This window comes from Anolis carolinensis, chromosome 4 (assembly GCF_035594765.1).
Source record: "Anolis carolinensis isolate JA03-04 chromosome 4, rAnoCar3.1.pri, whole genome shotgun sequence".
Classification (NCBI taxonomy): domain Eukaryota; kingdom Metazoa; phylum Chordata; class Lepidosauria; order Squamata; family Dactyloidae; genus Anolis; species Anolis carolinensis.
Window position 1 is genome coordinate 74361340 of NC_085844.1, and position 21168 is coordinate 74382507.

The 21168-nt window shown below is 39.3% G+C and overlaps 1 protein-coding gene across 3 annotated transcripts in view; it reads left to right on the forward strand.

Moving 5' to 3' along the window:
* LOC100560576 (cytidine monophosphate-N-acetylneuraminic acid hydroxylase) overlaps nt 1–21168 on the forward strand; it is a 47777-nt gene that overhangs the window by 17777 nt on the left and 8832 nt on the right. For 2 of the 3 annotated variants that reach the window (XM_016992970.2, XM_062980636.1), the window contains 5 exons: nt 1640–1777; nt 3634–3769; nt 16147–16290; nt 17203–17377; nt 18425–18541. In XM_016992970.2, coding sequence (XP_016848459.2) covers nt 1640–1777; nt 3634–3769; nt 16147–16290; nt 17203–17377; nt 18425–18541 — 710 coding nt within the window. The remainder of the gene's footprint in view (nt 1–1639; nt 1778–3633; nt 3770–16146; nt 16291–17202; nt 17378–18424; nt 18542–21168) is intronic. The other variant, XM_062980637.1, reaches the window with a different exon arrangement.

Consider the following 21168-nt stretch of genomic DNA (forward strand, 5'->3'; position numbering starts at 1 on the left):
TGTCAGCCCCATCTTAGGCCAACCTAGCAGTTCGAAAATATGCAAATATTAGTAGATCAATAGGTACCACTCTGGCGGGAAGGTAACAGCACTCCATGCAATCATGCTGGCCACATGATCTTGGAGGTGTCTTTGGGCAACGCAGGCTCTTCAGCTTAGAAATGGAGATGAGCACCAACCCCCAGAGTCTGACATGACTAGACTTAATTACCTTTACTCTTATGGGTTCCAAAATCCAAAACAGTTCTGATCCCAAGCATTTCAGATAAGGCATATCCAACCTGCACCTTGGTCGATTGGCATAGCAACAATGCTGTCTACCATATGTGTGCTTGTACATTGATATCAGGGAAAGTTCACATCCCATTTTTGCCAACTCTACCTTCTGTACTTCTAAGATTAATCCAGTGAAAACTGTGCCTATCTTCTTTATAACTAGCTATGATGCATCACCACTTGTATAGCCTATCATTATTGGCCTAGAACCTAACCCCAGCAATAAGTGTACAACACTGTATTGTGAACTACTGACTCACCTTACATCCTGCATGCATTTGTGCCAGAATCTGGTCCCCTTCCCCTTCCATGGGATTATATACACATAATGTATGTGGCAGAGGCGTCCATTTACACAGACAGCCTCCCACCTCCACAAACAGCTTTAACTCACAGTGCTGAGGAGCCACCAAAGCCCTCCTTCCAAGGACATTCCAGGTTACAGTAAATCACATCCCAGTGTTCCTTTCTCTCTCCATTTGTGTGGAATTTGCATGACCCCACCCACTGCCTCTCCTTAACCCTTTCCTATTCCTTTCTATGGCACACAGCAACTGAACATACGAGAGAGATGTTGGGGAGAATTCACCATGATTTATAGGAGTTGTAGAGACTGAGGTGTAGAGTTCACCTGCAATCTAAGAGGACTCTGAACTTCACTAATGATAGACCTGGAATTAACTTGGCCCCTATAACCAGCAAAAAATACTGGAGGTCTTTGGGGGGAATTCACCTTAATTTGGGGGAGCACTGTGAACCCAAATTCTGATGGATCTGGACCAAACATGGCACACATATCTGATATACCAAAATATCTGATAAACCAAAATTTGATTACTGGAGGGATTTGGGGGGGAACTGATCTTCCTTTCTGGGAGTTGTAGTTCACCCACAACCAGGAAAACTGTGACCTCCACTGATGATGGATCTGGATCAGACCTGACACACATGACCCCCATGACTAACTCAACCTACTGAAGGGGTTTGAGGGGACTGACTCACCACACTGGGAGTCGTAGTTTACCCTACAGCCAGAGAGCACACTGAACCCCATGGATGATGCATCGAGAGCAAACTTGCCCAACATAACAAACTTTAAGTACTGATGGAGTTTCTCAGGGTTAACCTGGCATGATGTGAGTTGTAGTTAACTTTTGTAGTGCATTTTGTACAATTAAAAGTTGACTTTTTCAAATAACCTGGGCAGTGCTGGGTTCCTAATAATAATAATAATTCCTCCCATTCTGGTTCATCTTGCCAGAAATGTGATAGCAAGCAATAAGACAGGATGACTCTGTCACTCCAGTAATGGGCCTAGTATAATAACATTTGAAATTTTAATTATGAATATATTTGTCTAAAGGTCACAAAATCCTAAATACAGTGGATTGCACCAGGCCAAATGGTGGAAAGCTTCCTGAGAAAGTTGACCTTATGATGAGTGACTTTGCAGGAGGAGCCTCAGGATTCCCAATGACATTCAGCGGAGGAAAATTCACTGGTAATGTAACAAGGGCTTAATTTAGAGAAGGTTTTGTACCAGAATATATTGAATCCTATTCAGCTAGAATCCTTATTTCAAGGAAACATGCCTATTTCTGAAAGACAGTAATAACACAATTGCATTGACCACACTCAATGCTTAGTCACTTGAGAGGCTACACTGTCACCTACCCTGTATCACTGTGTTTAGTTTCTTCTTGTCTTTTTCCCTGTTTAATTTCTTCTTCTATCCAAATGAGATAAGATTAATCTTGCTTGAGTTGTTTTTGAGAAACTCATGTTGGTGTCTAGTGAGCATAGCATTCCTTCTAAGTGCTTACAGATGGTTTAATGATCTGCTGTAGAATCGTTCTGAGCATTAATGTAAGGGTGACTGGGCAATAATTGTTTGGGTCCTCTTTTTCCCCACTTTCTGAAGATGGGGACAACATTTGCCCTCTTCCTGTCTGCTGGGATATTTCCTGTTTTCCAGGAGTTCTCAAAGATTATTACCAGTGTTTTTGCTATTCCTTCTTCCAGTTCTTTGACTCCTCTTGGAGTGTAGTTCATTTGCTTCCGAAGATCTGAATATATTTAGTGTAGCCAGGAATTGCTGTATTACCTCTTTATCTATTATGTGTTGAATTTCCCCTGCTGCATTATCTGCTCCATTTGCCTTAGGTTGAGTACAGTTTTTCTTCTGGAACATGACCAAGGCAAAGAAGATGTTCAGTAAACCTGTCCTGTTGCTGTCCCCATTAGCATTTTGCCATATTCTTGTGCCTCCAGTAACTCACTTTTCAGAAACTTGCTTCCATCACAAACTCCTTTTTTTAAAAGTATTCTTGACCATCGGATTACTTAAGTTTATAGAAACCAGCTTTCTTAAAGTCCAGAACATGGTTCCGACTAATTAGAACAGCTTGTGTATATCGAAGATAATATTTAACCACACTCACTAGTAGTGACTGGCTAGTAACTACTGACTGACTAGTGCTCACTGCAGTGCACATAAACAGGAGATTTAACCCTTTGCCCCTAAATATAATCTTGATGAAAATGGAGAAAAATGCCATTATGACATAAATATTACCTCCAATACTAGAAGCAGTGCACCTCTCAATATCAGTTCCTAGGGAACATGACAAAGAAGCTGCCAATTTCCCCACTGTAGACTTCTTATAGGTATCTGGCTGGTCATGTGGAACAAAGCAAAACAGATCTTTGGTTTGATCCAGTGAACTATTAATCTTAGAAAGAAAAATGTCCATCTGCCAAGGCTAATGGGAGAATACTTGTGGTAAGAAGTGGTTTTTATGGTGCTTGAGTCTGTTGCACTGTCTGATCTTGGAAGCTAACAAATAGCAGATACTGACAGTTATGTTTCAGAAGAAGGTGTTAGCAAAGCCATCCCTGAGTATTCCTTGCCTATGAAAACCCTATGAAATTCATGGTGTTTTAATAAGTTGGCAAGTAATTTGAAAGCACACATACATAAATGAACTGCCCACTATGTTTATTGTTAAATACAAAGAAAATCACCACTCTTGTATTTAATAAATAAAATGTGTGTGTGTGTGTGTAAGTCTGACATGCCTGATAATGTACATAGCTGGTATCACATATATTTCGGTCCTCAACCACTGTCAAGCATGCCATTGTGACTTTCATGTAAAATATTCAGCAATGTGCTCTCTATGGGAATGTTGCAGAAGATTTTCTACTTCTCTGTCCTTTCTGATTTTTCTCGCTCTGTTTAAAATGTGACAAGAGTAATAATAATAAAGAGGAAAAAGTATTAAAATTCTTCTCACACAATCAAGATATTTTCCTAATAGCACAATCAAGTCCTGACAAATCCTTTTTTATTTTCAGAGGCATGGAAAGCCCAGTTTATTAAAACCGAAAGGAGGAAATTGCTGAATTACAAGGCCCAGCTGGTTACCGATTTAAAGCCAAAAATCTATTGCCCTTTTGCAGGATATTTTGTTGAAGCTCATCCTTCTGACAGGTATCGTCTTTAAATTCACTTGAGTTTGGCACAAAGGTCAGAGAAATGACTGACTGTGAGCTCCCTGTATCAACAAAATGCAAAGGACGGTTTTCAGATCAGAGGAATTTTATTTCGTTATAAGTAATTAAACGTTTGATGCTGGTAGATGAAGAGGAGGACTATTGCATATGAGCAGAAAAGATACATAGAGTAGTAGGAAGGGGGCTTTTCAAAGTGTAATTATGAAGCCTTGGCTTTGGGAAATTCTCCCTATAGTGTCCTGCCTGCCTGGTGTACACTGCAATGTCTGCCTTTGAACGTTTTAGCAGGGAGGGGAAAATATTTTATTTTTGTTCTGGCTCATTTTTTCTTTCAATACTGCCTTCATAGATTATCTCTTTATAGCTAACTAGCTGTGCCCGGCCACGCGTTGCTGTGGCGTTGTCTGGTGGTGTTAGTTGAGAACTTGTTGAGGTAGTGGTGGTATTGAATGTCTCTTGTATGGCTGTCCTTATGTTTAGTATGCATTTGGTTGTTTGTGTACTGTGAAAGTGGTGAGGGTAGAGGGGGCTTATGTCCCTGTGTAGTATTGTATAGTATTTATACGTTGTCCATGTGTTGTGAATGCTTGGATTGTGTCCTGTTGCATAGTAGAAAGGGTTGAGCTGGATGGCCCTTAGGGGTCTCTCCAAACTCTTGGATTCTATGCTTCTATTATTATTATCATCATCATCATCATCATCATCATCATCATCATTATGTAGAGGCTGGATGACCATCTGTCAGGAGTGCTTGGATTGTGTCCTCCTGCATGGTAGAAGGAAATTGATCTGGATGATCCTTAGGGGTCACTCCAAACCTTAGGCTTGTATGATGATATTATTATTATTATTATTATTATTATTATTATTATTATTATTATTATTATTATTATTATTAAGAGGCTGGGTGGCCATCTGTTGGGAGTGCTTGGCTTGTGTCCTGCATGGCAGAATTGGGTTGGGCTGGATGGCCCTTAGATGAGGCCTAACTGTGCCTGTCCCCTGGGCTGAGTAGGTTGCTTGGAGACCAAGTGGGCGGAACTTAGCCTTGTAACTGGCAGCAATTGGATAAAAACAATTATTCCTCTCTCTCTAATTAGGACTTTATTTTTCTTTTCTTTTTGTTGTATCAACCTAGAGGCATGGATGATGGGATGTGTTGTCAAATTTCGAGGTTGGGGGGCCTGTAGTTTTTTTGTTTTGTCCGCTGCCCTGATGCCAGCACTCTTTTATATATGTAGATTTGCATGTGATCATTATTTCACAGGACTTTTAAAACATTATGCCATGTATTGTCCTGATAATTTGATTAATTATAAACATTTATACAGAAAAAAGCTCATGAATCTGACAAATTGTAACAAAAAGGAAAGAGAAACATTAGCTGATTACTGAAAGAAACAGAAAGTGCCATTGGGAAGGACAAATTACAGCTGTTGGAGAGGTAACGGAGTGGAGTATAAAATATAATTCTAAAAGGAAAAACAGTAGGATAGTGAAGCCACTATCCTACGGTTTTTCCTTTCAGAGTAATATTTTATACTCCACTCAGTATAAACTCCCTCATCATTTTGTTATTTTTTTCAGTTGTTGATGCTGCTTTTCCATTCTTTTTGTAAACCAAGGATTCATTTAGTGCAACTTTGGGCAGTGTAACATATAGTTTACATTTACTCCCTAGTAATATGCTCAGCCTAATATGTTCATCAAGGAATATCAGTGATGGCTACCTCTTCATTTTTTTCTTATACATTCCACCATGCCATTGCTTGTATCAATTTATAATCTATTACTTGAGATTCTTCCAAACAGGCTGGATATTGGATAATATTTTAATCTTCAGTCTTGTTTTTCTGGTATTAGGGACCACAGGAGAAACATTAGCAAGTTTAGGTAAGCTTGTATAAAGTAAGATCTTATATGGTAAATTCAGCTGCCAGTTCCAAGGCCTCTGTCTGAGAAACTGAATGGCTTTTTGGGGGTCCCAAAACACCTGGCTCCCCCCCCCCCACTGGCTCCTTAAGGCCCCATCACCTTTGATCACTTTGGAGCTGGTTTGTGTTTGAAACACCTTAATGGCGTTTTAAGATAGTGGAGGTGCCACAGCACCCATCAGAGCCTTTATAGTTTGTTTGCTTGCTTTATCAGTAATCAATGATTGCTGCTGAGCACACGAGTGCTTTCTTACTGCAGCATTTTATTGCTTTATAGTTTTATAGGGGTTTTTTTAGCTTTTATAGTCTTATAGCTTTACAGTTTTGTTGGTTTATTGTATGAGTCTCACAACCAGCAATCCATACTTCAGCTGACACGAGTGCCTGCAACAACTTTACAACTATGTATCTCACAGCCTCATCAGACGGGCTGATTTTAGCATCCTAGGACACTTACCCCATCTGGGGGACAGAGGCCAACGCCAGACACCACACAATGTTGTGTGACTTTCAGAATAGGTCTCGTCCCCAAACCACGTTGAAAGCATCACCAGACGTTTCCACCCCTACAGAAAGACTTCTAGTGTTGTGCTGGCTCCAATCCAGCCAACATAGGGCCTCCTCACAATGGCAACACTTGTGTCAAGAAAAGCATTGCAGAGAGGGCGCTGCACTCAGGGCGACAAATTCACCCCGCTGCTCTTTTGTCGTAGAAGCCCGGCAAAGAAGGATGCTTTGCCAGGGCTTTCTGATGAGGTCCTAAGGAAGAAGAGAACCATTTCCCCCCAAATGATAAGCCTACCTAACTCTAAACAGTGCAAATTGGATACTTCATTTTGTAGCAACCCGTCCTTGCAACTGAAAATAGGGAAATGTATACAGGAATGGATCTTCTATGGAATAAAGTGAGCTTTCAGTAGAGGGCAGGGAATCCTCCTCTAGAGTTGCCAGAAGTTCTTCACCAAGTCCTTGGCTTCCACCCCTATGGAACGAAATCAGCTAAAAAGTCTCTAATTGAACTGTTATCTGAACATTGCTTGTTAACTACACATACCTTACAGTTAACTAGCTCTAAAATAGACATGTTGTTGAATTCCTTATCTAAATTGAAACCACACAGAAGCCTTCTGATTAACTGCTGTTTAATTCTCCACCTAGTTCAAGAAGATTGCTTTTTACAGATAACAAAAATCCTATAATTTGTCTCAGTTCAGGGGTGCCAGAGAAAAAAGACTTTGAGGCACAATAACTGATTTTCCATTCAAAGATGTGATCAGTGTTTACCCTCTGAATGGCCAGATTCCCTATTGGGGATCAATACCAAGAGCAAACCTGAACTTCAAACAGCTATTAAATTTCAGCCGCTCCCCTGTGTACTCTGTGAATCTGCTGTTCTCCTGTTTGGGTATAAGCGGTGTCATGCAAATGTGCTTTTGATTATGTTTTTTCTGCTATTAGTGAATTAGGCTTGTTCTTTGTAATACTGGTTTTCCTGGTAGTATGGTTCCACGGCTGTGCAAAAAGGAAGTGCAAAGGTCCTTGTTGAAATTAATTATCTGATGCAAGGATCTTTAAAAACCTAGAATGGAAAACCCCATAACCTTTACAAATATGTAGTTTTTCTTCATTATTAGGTTGGGGATGACTGAAAATGAATTAAAACTACTTATTTGCAAAGGTTATGGGGTTTTCTATTCCAGGTTTTTAAAGATCCTTTAATCAGATAATTAATTTCAACAAGGACCTTTGCACTTCCTTTTTGCCCAGCCATGGAGCCATACTACCAGGAAAACCAGTATTACAAAGAACAAGCCTAATAGCAGAAAAAGCATCAACAGAAGCACATTTGCATGACAGCTACTCCAAACTGCCTTCAGCAACACACAATGGCCAGCCGGTGAAATCTCATCTGCTCCAGCAAAAATCTCCTATACTATGTAATTTTAAATCTAAATCTGTGCCAATTCTTTTTTTTTAATTAATTTTTATTGAAGGTTTTATACACAATTTGATAAAATGGAAAATAGGAGAGAAAAAAATAAAAATAAAAATAAAAATAAAAATAAAAAAAGAAAAAGGAGGGGGGGCGAGTTTGTCAGTCTTCCATCCTCGTCACTTCGGTGTAATTTGCTACTGTTTCGATTCTTCCTGTAGTCCTGGGTGGATTTTCCTTACTGTTTCTGATTATACCGATCAAAGTTTGTTATCCTATATATTTGTTTTTATGCGTTAGTTCCTGTTCCTTTGTTGCTTATATTCTTTATAGAGTGACCAATCCGTACGTTTCATAGGTTTCCCTTTGTGTTGTTTAATCAAAAATGTTAATGAGTCCATCTCATATATTTCATCTATTTTTGTGGTCCACTCTTCTATGCTTGGTATGACTTGTGTTTTCCAATGTTTTGCGAATAAAATTCTCGCAGATGTAGTCAAATATGTGAACAGTATGTCTTCATTTCTGTTAAGTTGCATATCTTTGTCGGTTATTCCTAGGAGGTAATATTCTGGTTTCAACGGAAAAGGCTTTTTTTTTTAAAATTATTTTCTGTGTCTCGACATGTATTATTTTCCAGTATTTCTGAGTCTCCTCACATGTCCACCATGCGTGATAGAAAGAGCCCACCTGGTTTCTGCACTTCCAGCATTTGTTTTGAACGTTGGGATACATTAGACCTAATTTTTCCGGTGTGATATACCACCTATGGAATATTTTTAACCAATTTTCTTTCAGATCTGTCGCATAGGTGTACTTTAGTTTAACATTCCAGATTTGTTCCCACTCTTCGAATTTAATTTGTCTTCCAATATTTCTGGCCCATTTTGTCATGCATGCCTTCACTGTTTCTGTCTCTGTCGACCATTCGAGCAATGTATTATATAACATTGTTATGCTTTTTTTCCCATTCCTAAGTAATTTGTCCCAAATCGTTTCCTTTTCATTGAAGCCCGTTTTACTGTCTTTTACGAATTGTTCTTTTAATTGTAAATATTGAAACCAGGTTAGATTGGGATAAGTCTTTTTTAACTCTTCTTGCTCTTTCAGTTGATATTGGTTCCCTCTTTTTGTTAAGATTTCTTTATATGTTGGCCATTGTTGCCACCCAAGAATTTTTCTTTGATTGGCCTCAAGAGGAGAGATCCACATCGGTATTTTCCTGTATAGGTATGGCTTATACTTCTCCCATACCTTTATAATTGAAGATCGTACGAAGTGGTCTCCGAATCCTTTTTCGATTGCTCTTTTATCGTAGCCAATATAGGCATGCCAACCACGACGCAAATCGGATCCTTCCAGATCTAGGAGTTTTTCATTTTTCAAGAGGGCCCAGTCCAGCACCCACGATAGGGCAGAAGCTTCAAAGTAAATTCTTAAGTTGGGGAGGCCAAATCCCCCTCTGGATTTAGAATCTGTCATAATTAAGTATTTAATTCTTGATCTTTTTCCTTTCCACACAAATTTTAAGATTTCCTTGTTCCAGGTACTAAATATTTTAGCACTCCGGATAATAGGAAGATTTTGAAAGAGGTATAATAGTTTTGGTAGGACATTCATCTTTATTAATGCAATTCTCCCCAATAGTGAAATTTTAATGTTGGCCCACTTTTTCAGATCTTTACTTATCTCTTTCCATTTTGCGTAATAATTGTTTTCTAGTAGATGTGCATTTTTATGTGTTAACCAAATTCCCAGATATCTTATTTTGAATGTCACGGCAATGCCCACACATTTTTGTAATCTCTCTTGATTTAGTCTTGATATATTTTTTGTTAATATTTTTGTCTTCTTTTTGTTTAAGTAGAAGCCCGCTAACTCTCCAAATTCTTCCAGTTTGTGTATCCATCTCTGTATGTTTTTCCTCAATAATACATATGACATCATCCGCAAATGCTCTTAATTTATAATTTTTTTGTTTTATTCTTGCCCCTTTTAGTTCCTTGTCCTCATTGATATTTTTTAAGAGTGTCTCTATGGCAAATATGAAAATAAGGGGCGAAAGTGGGCACCCCTGGCGGGTTCCTTTCTCAATCTTAATTTCCTTTGATGTTTGGCCATTGATTATCAACCTTGCCCGCTGGAATTCATATATCTTGTCGATTGCGTTTGAAAACTGATAACCAATGTCTATTTCTTTGAAAAGTAATTTGAAGAATCCCCAATTCAGATTGTCAAATGCTTTTTCAGCATCGATTGATAAGAGTGCCAATTCTTTTTGATGATTTTTGTCGTAATACTCGATGATGTCTAAAATGCATCTTATATTGTCCCCCATCTTCCTACCCGGTAAGAAGCCTGTTTGTTCTTCCGAAATCCAATAGTTTAAGAAGTTTTTAAATCTATTTGCTAGTACTCCCGTAAAGATTTTATAGTCCAAATTGAGAAGAGAGATCGGGCGATAATTTTTTACCTCTAGTGGGTCCGAGTTTTCTTTGGGGATCACGATTATATCCGCTACTCTCCAAGAATCTGGGATTTCTCGACCCTGTAAAATTTGATTCATTATAGTTTTAAGTTGGGCAGCTAGTTCATCTTGGAATGTTTTGTAGAAACTAGCCGAGAAACCGTCAGGTCCCGGCGCTTTGTTCCCCTTCAACGATTTTATTGTCTTCTTTATTTCTTCTTCTGTAATTTCTTTATTGAGTAGCTCCCGTTGGGTTTCGGTAATTTTCTCCAATTTTTGCTTGCCTAAGTATTGGGCTATTTTTGGGTAATCCAGTTGCTTTCCTTTGTATAGTTGGGCATAGAATTGGTGAAATTCCTCAATAATTTCCTCATCTTTAGTATGAATTTTGTCCGTCCCTTTTATTTTTGTTATTAATTGTTTCTGACGCTTTCTCCTTATTTTTCTGGCTAACCAGGCTCCAGGCCTGTTAGCATTCTCAAAATTATCTTGCCTAATGAATTTTAATATCTTGTCAATACTCTCCAATTCCATATGGTCTTTTTCTTTTTTCAGGTCCTTTAATTGTTCTTGAGTTAATTTGTCTTTAGGATTCATTTTTAGCTGTATTTCCATTCTATCAATTTCTTTTTCAATTTCATTTATTCTTTGGTATTTCTGTTTTTTATTTCTAATCTTTTGTTGAATCAAATAACCTCTTATTACGGCTTTATACGTGTCCCAAATTATTTGAGTTTTTATCCCTTCTTGCGTGTTTATTTTAAAGAATTCCTTGGTCAATTCTTTGTATCTATTTATATCCTCTTCTGACTTGATTAAGTTGTCATCCAGTCTCCATTTATAACTAGGCAGTTTATGATTCAGAGTCAATTCGATTGGGCTGTGATCTGATTTGTCTCTGGCCAGGATTTTCATATCCGAGACTTTGGTCACTATAGAATTGGTTGCCCAAACCATGTCGATGCGCGACCTGGTTTGGTGTCTACTCGAATAAAAAGTGTAGTCTCTTTTTGTTGGGTTATGATACCGCCAAATGTCCTGCAAGTTGAATTCCTCTCTCATCATAATCATATTCTTGGGCAACATTCCTCTGTTTCTCTTTTTTGAACTCTTTTCCTTTTTTGTTTTATCCATGTTGTCATCTAAAATTCCATTAAAGTCGCCAAAAACCATTATATGTTCAATTTCTGTTTTGGCTATCTGCTTCCTTAAATTTTTGGTGAAATGTGTTTTTGGGCCGTTTGGTGCGTAAATGTTACAAATTAGTATTTTTTAAGTCCCTATCATGATTTCAACTCCCACGAATCTACCCTCCATGTCTCTAAATTTTAGATCGGCTGGAATGTCCTCTTTAATATATAGTACCACTCCCCTTTTCTTTTTGACGTCTGCTGAGTAGAATATTCTGCCAAGTTTAGGATTTTCTAAGTGAGATATATGTTTTTGTGCAATGTGTGTCTCTTGAAGAGCCACTATGTCGTATTTACCTTTTATTAACCAATTTATTACAGCTTTTCTTTTACTGGGTGAGTTTAGACCGTTAATATTGTTTGAAATACATTTAATTTGGCGGTTTAGGTCATACATCATCGTGATATTTTTGTTTTAGAAACAGTCTCTTCTTCCTCAGTCTCTTGATCACTGTAATCTGAATCCATAGGTTCCGCCATCGTGTTTGCTTTTGGGTCTTCTGGGGAGTAGTATCTTGCCCTTTTTGGGTTTTTCTCTTTTGCCAGTAAGGTTTCAGGTTGTTTCTCTGTTTTTTGCTCCTTTATTTTCTTAAGAAAATCCTTCGCTTTTTCTTCTGAAGTTAGCCAATATTTCTCATTCATATATGTGACCATGATCCCTTCTGTTCTTTCCCAGCGGAATCTTATTTTCTGTCTTTTGAGTTCTTCGGTCAGGAAGAAATATTTCCTACATCTATTTAGTATAGATAAGGGAGATTCCTTCAGAATTATAATTCTAGTGTCTTTGTATGTTAAGGATTGACGGCTATTTTGTATCAGGATTTCATCCCTAATTCTTCTTTTTACAAAATGCACTATCACATCTCTAGGAACCTTATTCCTTTTTGAATAATTTGTTTGGATTCTGTAAGATCTATCAATTTCTTTTCCCATATCCTGTTCCGGGCACTGTATCAGATCTGCCAATAGCTTCGTTATAATTTGGTTGATGTTCTCATTAGCTTCTTCCCTTATGTTCCTGAATCTTAACTGGAACTCCATTTCTTTTTGTTCCATCCTTTCTTGTGCTTTTTCCAGGCGAGAATGTTTCCCCTCTAGATTCTCTACTCTGTGTTGGGTTTTTATTTGGGATTTTTCAATATTTGTTTTTGCTCTTTTCAAATCTAGAATTTCTTCGTGTGTGGTTTTGAGCTCATGTTTTAGTTGGCTAATTTCTTCTTTTAGATCTTTTTTCATCTCTAGCATTTCTTGATGCAGTTCTTTTTGCTGTTCATTATGTCTTTCTGACATTGCATAGAGTTCTTTTTGATAGCTTTCATTAGTAGCTGCCAGTTTCTGGATCTCTTTCATAATGTCCCGCATGCTTATTTCCTCAGTCTGTGAAGGTCTCCTTGTCATTACAGGTCCTTTTACATCCTTTAGATCTTTGTCTTTGCTTTGGCACCTGCCATCATTTCTAATATCTGGAACTTTCAGATATTTCCTAATCTCTCTTTCTGTAGGCACACCTTTCCCGGTTCTTCTCGGTGTCTTCTGATTATAATTTCCCGTAGTCACTCTTACGCCGCGTCGTTGATCAGTCCGTCGCTTGTTGGATTCCCTTCTGGCTTCCTAAAATCCACTCAAATCCTCTCTACTTCCACACCACTCCGATTTAGTCGGGTTCCTATATTGGTCGGAGATCTGTTCTGGGCTGTTCCTCACTTCTTTCTTCCTCTCTCTGGTCTCCCAACGTCTCTTCGTCCTGATATTGTTGTTTCTCTTGATTCTCTTGGCTCTGACAGTCTGTTAGTTTAACGGTTCTTGTAGATTATGAAGTTGTTTTTTTTGTTGAAAGGGTATTTCGTAGAGGTCGGCGCTTCCTGCGCCACTTTCTTTTTCTCTTCCAAAGTTTGTTTCCACCCGGATCAGATTTATCGCCCGCCTCCTGCGTCTCCTGCGTCTCTTCCCGTGCACGCAATCAGAGGGGAGGGCTCCTTGCTGCTCCTTCTCTTACGTGTTTCCTAGAATTACAGCTTTTGTTTATGAAGAGAGGGAGCGTGGGCGGAACAATATGGTGGTCAAGATCGATCTACCGTTGTCTTTTCCGGGCATCAGTTGGAAGACGCATGGTTGGTTCCCTTCTTATTTAATTCGCCTCTTATTTAGTTAATTTTAGTTATACAGTTATAAGGTCCAAGGTCTACATTTGTTCGGAGCCCGGTTGGCCCTTTTTGCAAGGTCACGCTACTTCTTGCACGACGATCCGCGCCCTCCGGTCGGAGCGGTCTGTTAGGATCCGTTCCGCCGCTTTGGAGGCTTGCGTACCCCCCTGGTAAAGTCTCCTTCCCAGGGAGAGGGGAGCTTAAGGCTCTACCCAATCGTCTTGTTGTTGTTTTATTTTATCAAATCCAGTTCATTATCCTTCATTACATCCTAGTCGAATAGCTCCTGTTTATCTTACCCCCTCATGGGTCTTGTTCTGTTTTGTTAAATTTCTTTAGCGTCCAAACCAGTATTGTTCCCTTGGAAACGAGAAAGTTTTTCGCTGGAAACTTACAGTCTCCTTCGACTTCTCCTTCGCAAATTTTCTTTCTTTTAAAATGAGCCGGGCTGACGGTTATTGCGGAGTCATTCCGCTTCCCGCTTGACGATCCGTGCCCTCCGCGACTTGGACCCTCCAGCACCGCCTTCAGAGCGGTCTGTCGGGACCCTTTGTATTGCTTTGGAGGCTTGCGTCCCCCCCTGGTTCAATCCCCAGGGAGAGGGGAGCTTAAAGCTCTACCCAACCGTCAAAGAGGTGACCTTCCTTGAGGAGCTCTCAGGAGGTCCGTCCCGCCGCCATCTTAGCTCACCGGAAGTCCCCCCAATCTGTGCCAATTCTTGATAACTACGAACCCTGGCTGCACCTACATTGGATTATGGGTCAAAGTACACCCCAGAATCATCAAACCTAATCACCTATTATCATGATGGTTAATCCTAAAAAATGGCTGTATCCATCAAAATCTAACAGACATTGCATGCCTAGGTGACGACAAGTGACTAAAAAACTCTCCTGGCCTCAGATTCCCTTCTTGGAATGTTACTAGATGAAGCAGAAGGAGAACCAACCCTGGTTTTATTTCTTACTAGCTTCTTTGCCCAGCAATGCCTGGGTTATTTGAAAAGGGTATTGTTTGTTTTTGGATGTTAGTTAATATCATTGGTCATATGTTATGTTATTTCTTAGAGAGAGAAAAAGGAGTCTTTGCTTTTATTTTTTAATGGATGCTCTCATTAGAAAATGCATAAGGATGTGGATGAACTACAATTCCAAAAAATCTTGGGTCAATCCTTCCTAAACTCTACCAGGATTCACAGTTGGCCATGTTGGGTGTGTGTGCCAGATTTGGTCCAGATCTGTCATCTGATGGGATTCAGTGTTCTCTGAATACAGGTGAACTATATGTCCCTGATGCCAATGTCAATCACCCCAAACTCCACCAGTATAAAAAGTTGGCTGTGTTAGGTCTATGTGCCAAGTTTGGTCCAGATCCATAGTCGGCTGGATTCAGTGCTCTCCAGATAAGGGTGAATTACAACTCCCAGATTTCCAAGGCAATCTTCCTGAAACACCTGCCAGTATTCACAGTTGGCCATGTTGGGTTTGTGTTCCAAGTTTGGTTGAGAGCCCTCATTTGCTGGATTCAGTATTATCTGAATAAGGGTGAACTATAAGTCTTTGATGCCAAGGTCAATCACCTGCAAAGCCTGCCAGTTGGCGGCATTGGGTCTGTGTGCCAAGTTTGGTCCAGATCCATCATTGGTGGAGTTCAGAGGGCTCACAGAATGCAGGTGAACTATAACTTTCAAAGGTCAATCACCCCCCCCCCCCAAAGTTCACCAGTATTCCCAGCGGACCATGTTGAATTTGTGTGCCAAGTTTGGTCCAGATCTGTCATCAGATGGGTTCAGTATTCACCCATATTCAGAGAACACTGAACCCATCTGATGGCGGATCTGGACCAAACTTGGCACACAAATTCAACATGGTCAACTGGGAATACTGGTGAACTTTGGGGGGGGGGGGGTAGGTGATGCCAAGGTCAATCACCCTCACTATAATTCCTGGATGCCAAGGCCAATCACCCCCAAACCCCGCCAGTATGCAAAGTTGGCTGTGTTGGGTCTGTGTAGCAAGTTAGTTCCAGGTCCATCATTGGTGGAGTGCTCTTAGATTGCAAGTGAACTATATATCCCAGTCCCTACAACTCCTATAAATCATGGTGAATTCTCCCCAAACCTCTCTCTCTAGTATGTTCAGTTGCTGTATGCCATAGGAAAGGGTAGGAAAGAATTAAGGGAGAAGCAGTAGACGGTGCAATTTCCATCATTCCAAAAATTGAGCCATGACAGTTAAAATAGTGTCAAATTGTTAGTGCATCCTAAAATAAAGAGAAAAATGTCCTTTGAGATGCTATAGGTAATCCATTGCCAGTCTGCATGAATGGCAGAAGGGTTACATCTTCAGGTTAAAGGGCAAAGTGGGGAATTGCTGAAGGTCTTTCTCTGAATGGGACAATTTGTACTTCTTCATCTGTGTTTCTTGAAACAGAGAAGCCTGAACTCTAGGTGGTTGTAGCATAACCTCATACATAAACAGAAGCACGCCAAATGCTATAGAATACAGGCAGTCCCCTAGGAGTTGTTTGTAAGTCAAACATGTGTAACTGGGGGACTGCCTGGATACCTATTATGGTGTTTGTTGATTTCTTGCATAAGGAAGGAGAGTGGTGGCTTATTCCCTCTTTTCATTCATTGTTCATTTCCAACACTATAAGAATTGTAGATTGTCCTTTCTTAATCTAGTTATATCAAAAAAACCAACCTTAAAAATGACCCAGAAGAATTGAACAGATTAATAAAAAAGAAATGTGGCGATGTTTTCACATGGACACCAAAACCGGGAGCGACTTTGGATTTAGCAAGGATTCTCAAAGATCCAACTGACAGGTAATCCTGATGATGATGATGATGATGATGATTATTATTATTATTATTAAAAATATTCACTTGAAATCATAATGTGCATGCAAACAAATACTTTTACTGGCCCTGTTGAACTGGGTATGGCTGAAACCGTAGTTGGAAGGTAAGGTAAATGAATTCTTAAATTCTTGTAATCTGAGGGAGAAAGCTCTAAAATTCCTTAGATTTCCTTAGGAGAAGTCAGAACAAGGAAGTAGAAACAAGGAAGAACAAGCTTCTCTTGTGACATTCAATCGATCAATCTTTTTCTCCTTTCTTTTACCATAAAAATATGTTTCAAAATGTCCAGTGAAAAAATGTTTGATTTGGTCAAATGAGAAAACAAACTTGGCTTGGCGATTCTGTGCTCAAGTATATGAATAAATGAATAGAAGACATGGTCTGCTTTGGTTTTTGGTTGTCTTTTGATTTATTAAGTTTTTAATGAAATTATCAATTCATTAAAAAAATTGTGTCAGGAGCAAAACTGCAAGTCGCTTCTGGAGTGAGAGAATCGGCCATCTGCAAGGACATTGCCCAGGTTGTTTCTGATGTTTTACCATCCTTGTGGGAGGCTTCTCTCATGTCCCCACATGGAGCTGGAGCTGACAGAGGGAGCTCATCTGCTCTCTCCCCGGATTGGATTCAAACTGGCAGCCTTCAGGTCAGCAACCCAACCTTCAAATCAGAAGTCCTGCCAGCACAAGGGTTTAACCCACTGCACCACCAGGAGCTCCTCAATTCAATGTAATAAACACTTTAAATTGCATCATAAATGATACATAATTGAAAATTACAGCACAGAAAATATGCCACTAGTAACCTGGTAGGATAACTTTCAGTCACTCCAGGTGGGTGTCCTTTGACATTGTGTAACTCGTGTTTTCTCTCTTCTAGTAAAGGAATTATGGATCCTCCTGCAGGGACAAAAGTTTTCAAAGAGTTGTGGGACTTCAAACCATACATTGATTCTCTAAGTGCTGCAGTTGATGATGAGATATTTTGCTATCCTTCCTGGATAAAAGAATACTATGTGTGGGCTGGATTTAAAGGCTACAATCTTGTAATAAGAGTAAGTTAGGCCATGCCTACATGAGCAGTTTACTCTGGTGTAAATCTGGACCACAGCAACTCTGGATACACACAATCATTCTGAATCTCGGGCTGTTATCCAAATGGGTTGGGATTGCATCGGCCTCGCTAGGCTATCACTTCATTCTCCGGGTTGCTACTGCTGCTCCTAGCTGGCCCTCCATGCAAGCACCTGGCTGTTGCAGCCTTATCTGCTGTTGTCAGAATGGGGCATATTGTGATGACCAAGAAGGAGAGATCAACCCATTCCTTCTTGCTGCTCAGATGGATGCCCTATTCTCATATCAGCAGATGCAACCTCAGCAGCCAGGCCCTCACCTGGAAGATGCCCATTAGAATGAAGGGGTCAATCTTGGCTCATTGCTGGTTACATAGGTTCCCCATTCTGACATAAGCAGACATGACTGTGATGACCAAGAGCTCAAATAGAGCTTCATGGTCAGCAGAAAGCCGTGTCATTGACATGGCAACAAGTTATTCACTTCCCCTGTGATGATCGGTACAGGGAAAGGGTGATGGTGGCAATATCCAATCTAAAACGAGTCTAAAATGGACCCAATTCAGCTTTCAGATTTCTCTGAAGCCCTGGGATATTCCATAGTTTATAGCAACCTCCAGGGTATCTTCTGACTTTGCCCGAAGCAGGGCAAAGTCAGATTAAAGCCAAAAACCCCAGGCTACTCAGCCAAAGTCACTGTGCTTGTTGTGCATTCACAATGGGTCTGAGTTTTCGGGCAATGTATTCAAGCTCTTAGAGTATAAAACTATTTCACGGGGCAAGATGTCACAGAATGATGACATTTTACAAAAAAAATAGCTTATCAATTTTTAAAAAAAGCCAAACTATTGAGCAGAAAAACGGTCAAAAGAAATGTAGAAAATTGCCAGTGAAAGATAAATGATTGAGAATAAATGTCAGCAAGCAAAAGTAGACTGGTTTTGAGGAGAGAACTGTAAATATTCAGCTTGTTCTTTATCATATCATTGTGATTGTTTTACCTTCCTGATGTTTATATTTCACACCTAGGTGATAGAAACTGATGATGATTTCAATCCTTTGCCTGGAGGCTACAACTATTTGGTGGATTTTTTGGATTTAACATTCCCAGCACAGAGACCAAGCCGTGACTCTCCATATGAAGAAGTAATGTATATTTGTAATCGTAGTGTATACCTTTTCTTTCAAAATGTTGCCCTGCAAGAGGGATGTAGAGGAAGAGCTTAAGGGACCAGTCCTTGTGTTTGTCGAGGATGGAAAGATGCCTTTTAACACTAATAGAATGATTTAAAGAAAAATCTTCAAATCAGACAGGGGAAAGAGACTTGGAATGTTATAATTATTTGCATTTCACAGATTATTTCCATATAGGATCTCTGCAGCATGCATAGACAAAAACCTGAGAAAGTTTATTTCATGGACTAGAGTAGCTGCTAAATAGGTAGCAGAATTTTTAGCTTGATGTAGAGAAACCAGACCAAAAAAAGGAAACGCTAAAGAATGCTCAAAATTTCATACAGTGGCACTTATTTCACATGCCAAGGAGCCCCCCGGTGGCATAGTGGATTAAAGCCTTGTGACTTGAAGGTTGGGTTGCTGATCTGAAAGCTGCCAGGTTCGAATCCCACCCGGGGAGAGCGCGGGTGAGCTCCCTCTATCAGCTCCAGCTCCATGTGGGGACATGAGAGAAGCCTCCCACAAGGATGATAAAAACATCAAAACAGCCCGGCGTCCCCTGGGCAACATCCTTGCAGACGGCCAATTCTCTCACACCAGAAGCAACTTGCAGTTTCTCAAGTTACTCCTAACACGAAAAAAAAATTCACATGCCAGTAAGGTAATGCTCAAGATCCTGCAAGGTAGCCTCCAGCAATACATGGAACAAGAGTTGCCAGATGTCCAAGCTGGGATCAGAAAAGGCAGAGGAACGAGAGACCAAATTGCCAATATCTGTTGGCTAATGGAGGAATTCAGGGAGTTTCAGAAAAAAAAAACCCATTTATTTATGTTTTATTGACTATTCTAAAGCCTTTGACTGTGTGGATCATAATAAATTGTAGCAAGTTCTTGGTGGTTATGGGGATACCAAGCCACCTTGTCTGTCTCCTGAGGAATCTGTATAATGCTATAAGAAAAAATGGGTTCACAAGGGCTTATACTGACAAATATCCACTAATGGAATAATAATGTATTAGATATCATTAAACATTGTATTATGTACAATAAATGAATATAATGTCAGATAAATGGTTACAAAACACAATCAAACTGTTGCATTCACAGTATGATGAATGGTAGTTGAATTCACAACGGAGTAAACTTTCTTGTTTATTATCTTGATTCTTCTTAAAAGATGAGTAGACCCCTGATCCACAACTGGTTTCAACTACCTATAGTCGTCTGGTGGTAGGGTCTGCAAGTGTTGGGTAACATTAATGCAATTGTACAAAGTGTTTTCTGGCCTAGTAAAATGAACTACAGTAGAGTCTCACTTATCCAACATTCGCTTATCCAACGTTCTGGATTATCCAACGCATTTTTGTAGTCAATGTTTTCAATATATCCTGATTTTTGGGTGCTAAATTCATAAATACAGTAATTACTACATAGCATTACTGCGTATTGAACTACTTTTTCTGTCAAATTTGTTGCATAACATGATGTTTTGGTGCTTAATTTGTAAAATCATAACCTAATTTGATGTTTAATAAGCTTCTCCTTCATCTCTCCTTATTATCCAACATATTCGCTTATCCAACGTTCTGCCGGCCCGTTTATGTTGGATAAGTGAGACTCTACTGTACTATTAATACATACTACTTACGTTTGTTATTTAGTTCAAACAATTCAAAAATGTAATCAATGAACTGTAAAATCTTTTATAGATCTCGTGGAACCTATTGGGAATATACAGTGGCTTACAAGTTGTTCCCTTGATACATTAAACACAGTGTGGATAAACATAAAATATTATATATTGAAAAGATATTATGTCTATACTTACAAAGTATTCTGTTTCCAATCAATGATACTCTGCATTCAGGTTTTATTCTACTGCGAGTATGAGCCTAAATGGCTCAACCTATTGTTTAAATAGCAAAGAATCTCACACAGATATTCTATTATGCAATGTGTAGCATTGACTTATGAGTCATATTTAAAGATATACAACAAATTTATAAAAAACAGTCAGAAGAGTTGCTATCATTCAAACCTTTAGGGAATTCTGTCTGGAGAGTGAAAATCCAAAATGATTCACGTTGTAATAATTTGGTCTGAAAATCAATACCTTTAGAAGGTGTGACAACTTCTAGAATCTGGACCTGAAGTGACTCAGGGCTATAGTACAATGTTTGTAAAAAATAGAATCGATAGAATGGTTTCTGATCTTGCTTTTATGTTCTATAATTCAAAGTTTGATTTTCCTGCCTGTCTGTCCAATATACATTAACGGACATGAACAAGTGATGGCATAAATAACCCATTTAGTGGTACAAGTAGCAAAATGATGTATTTTGTATTCAAAATTAGTGTAATGATTCTTGAAGAACTTGGCCTGTACAAAGTGTGGGCATATGGAGCAGTGTTGACATGCAAAGTTACCCACCAGAGTAGATTTTATGGAATGTTGTTTCAGATTTATATCAGAATGCATTAAAATATCTCTGATGTTTTACGTTCTCCTATGGGCAATAAAAGGGAGAGTCTCACATCCTGGTATGTCACTCACCAAATTCCAATGTTTTCTCACTGTTTTTATTGCATGTGTTACG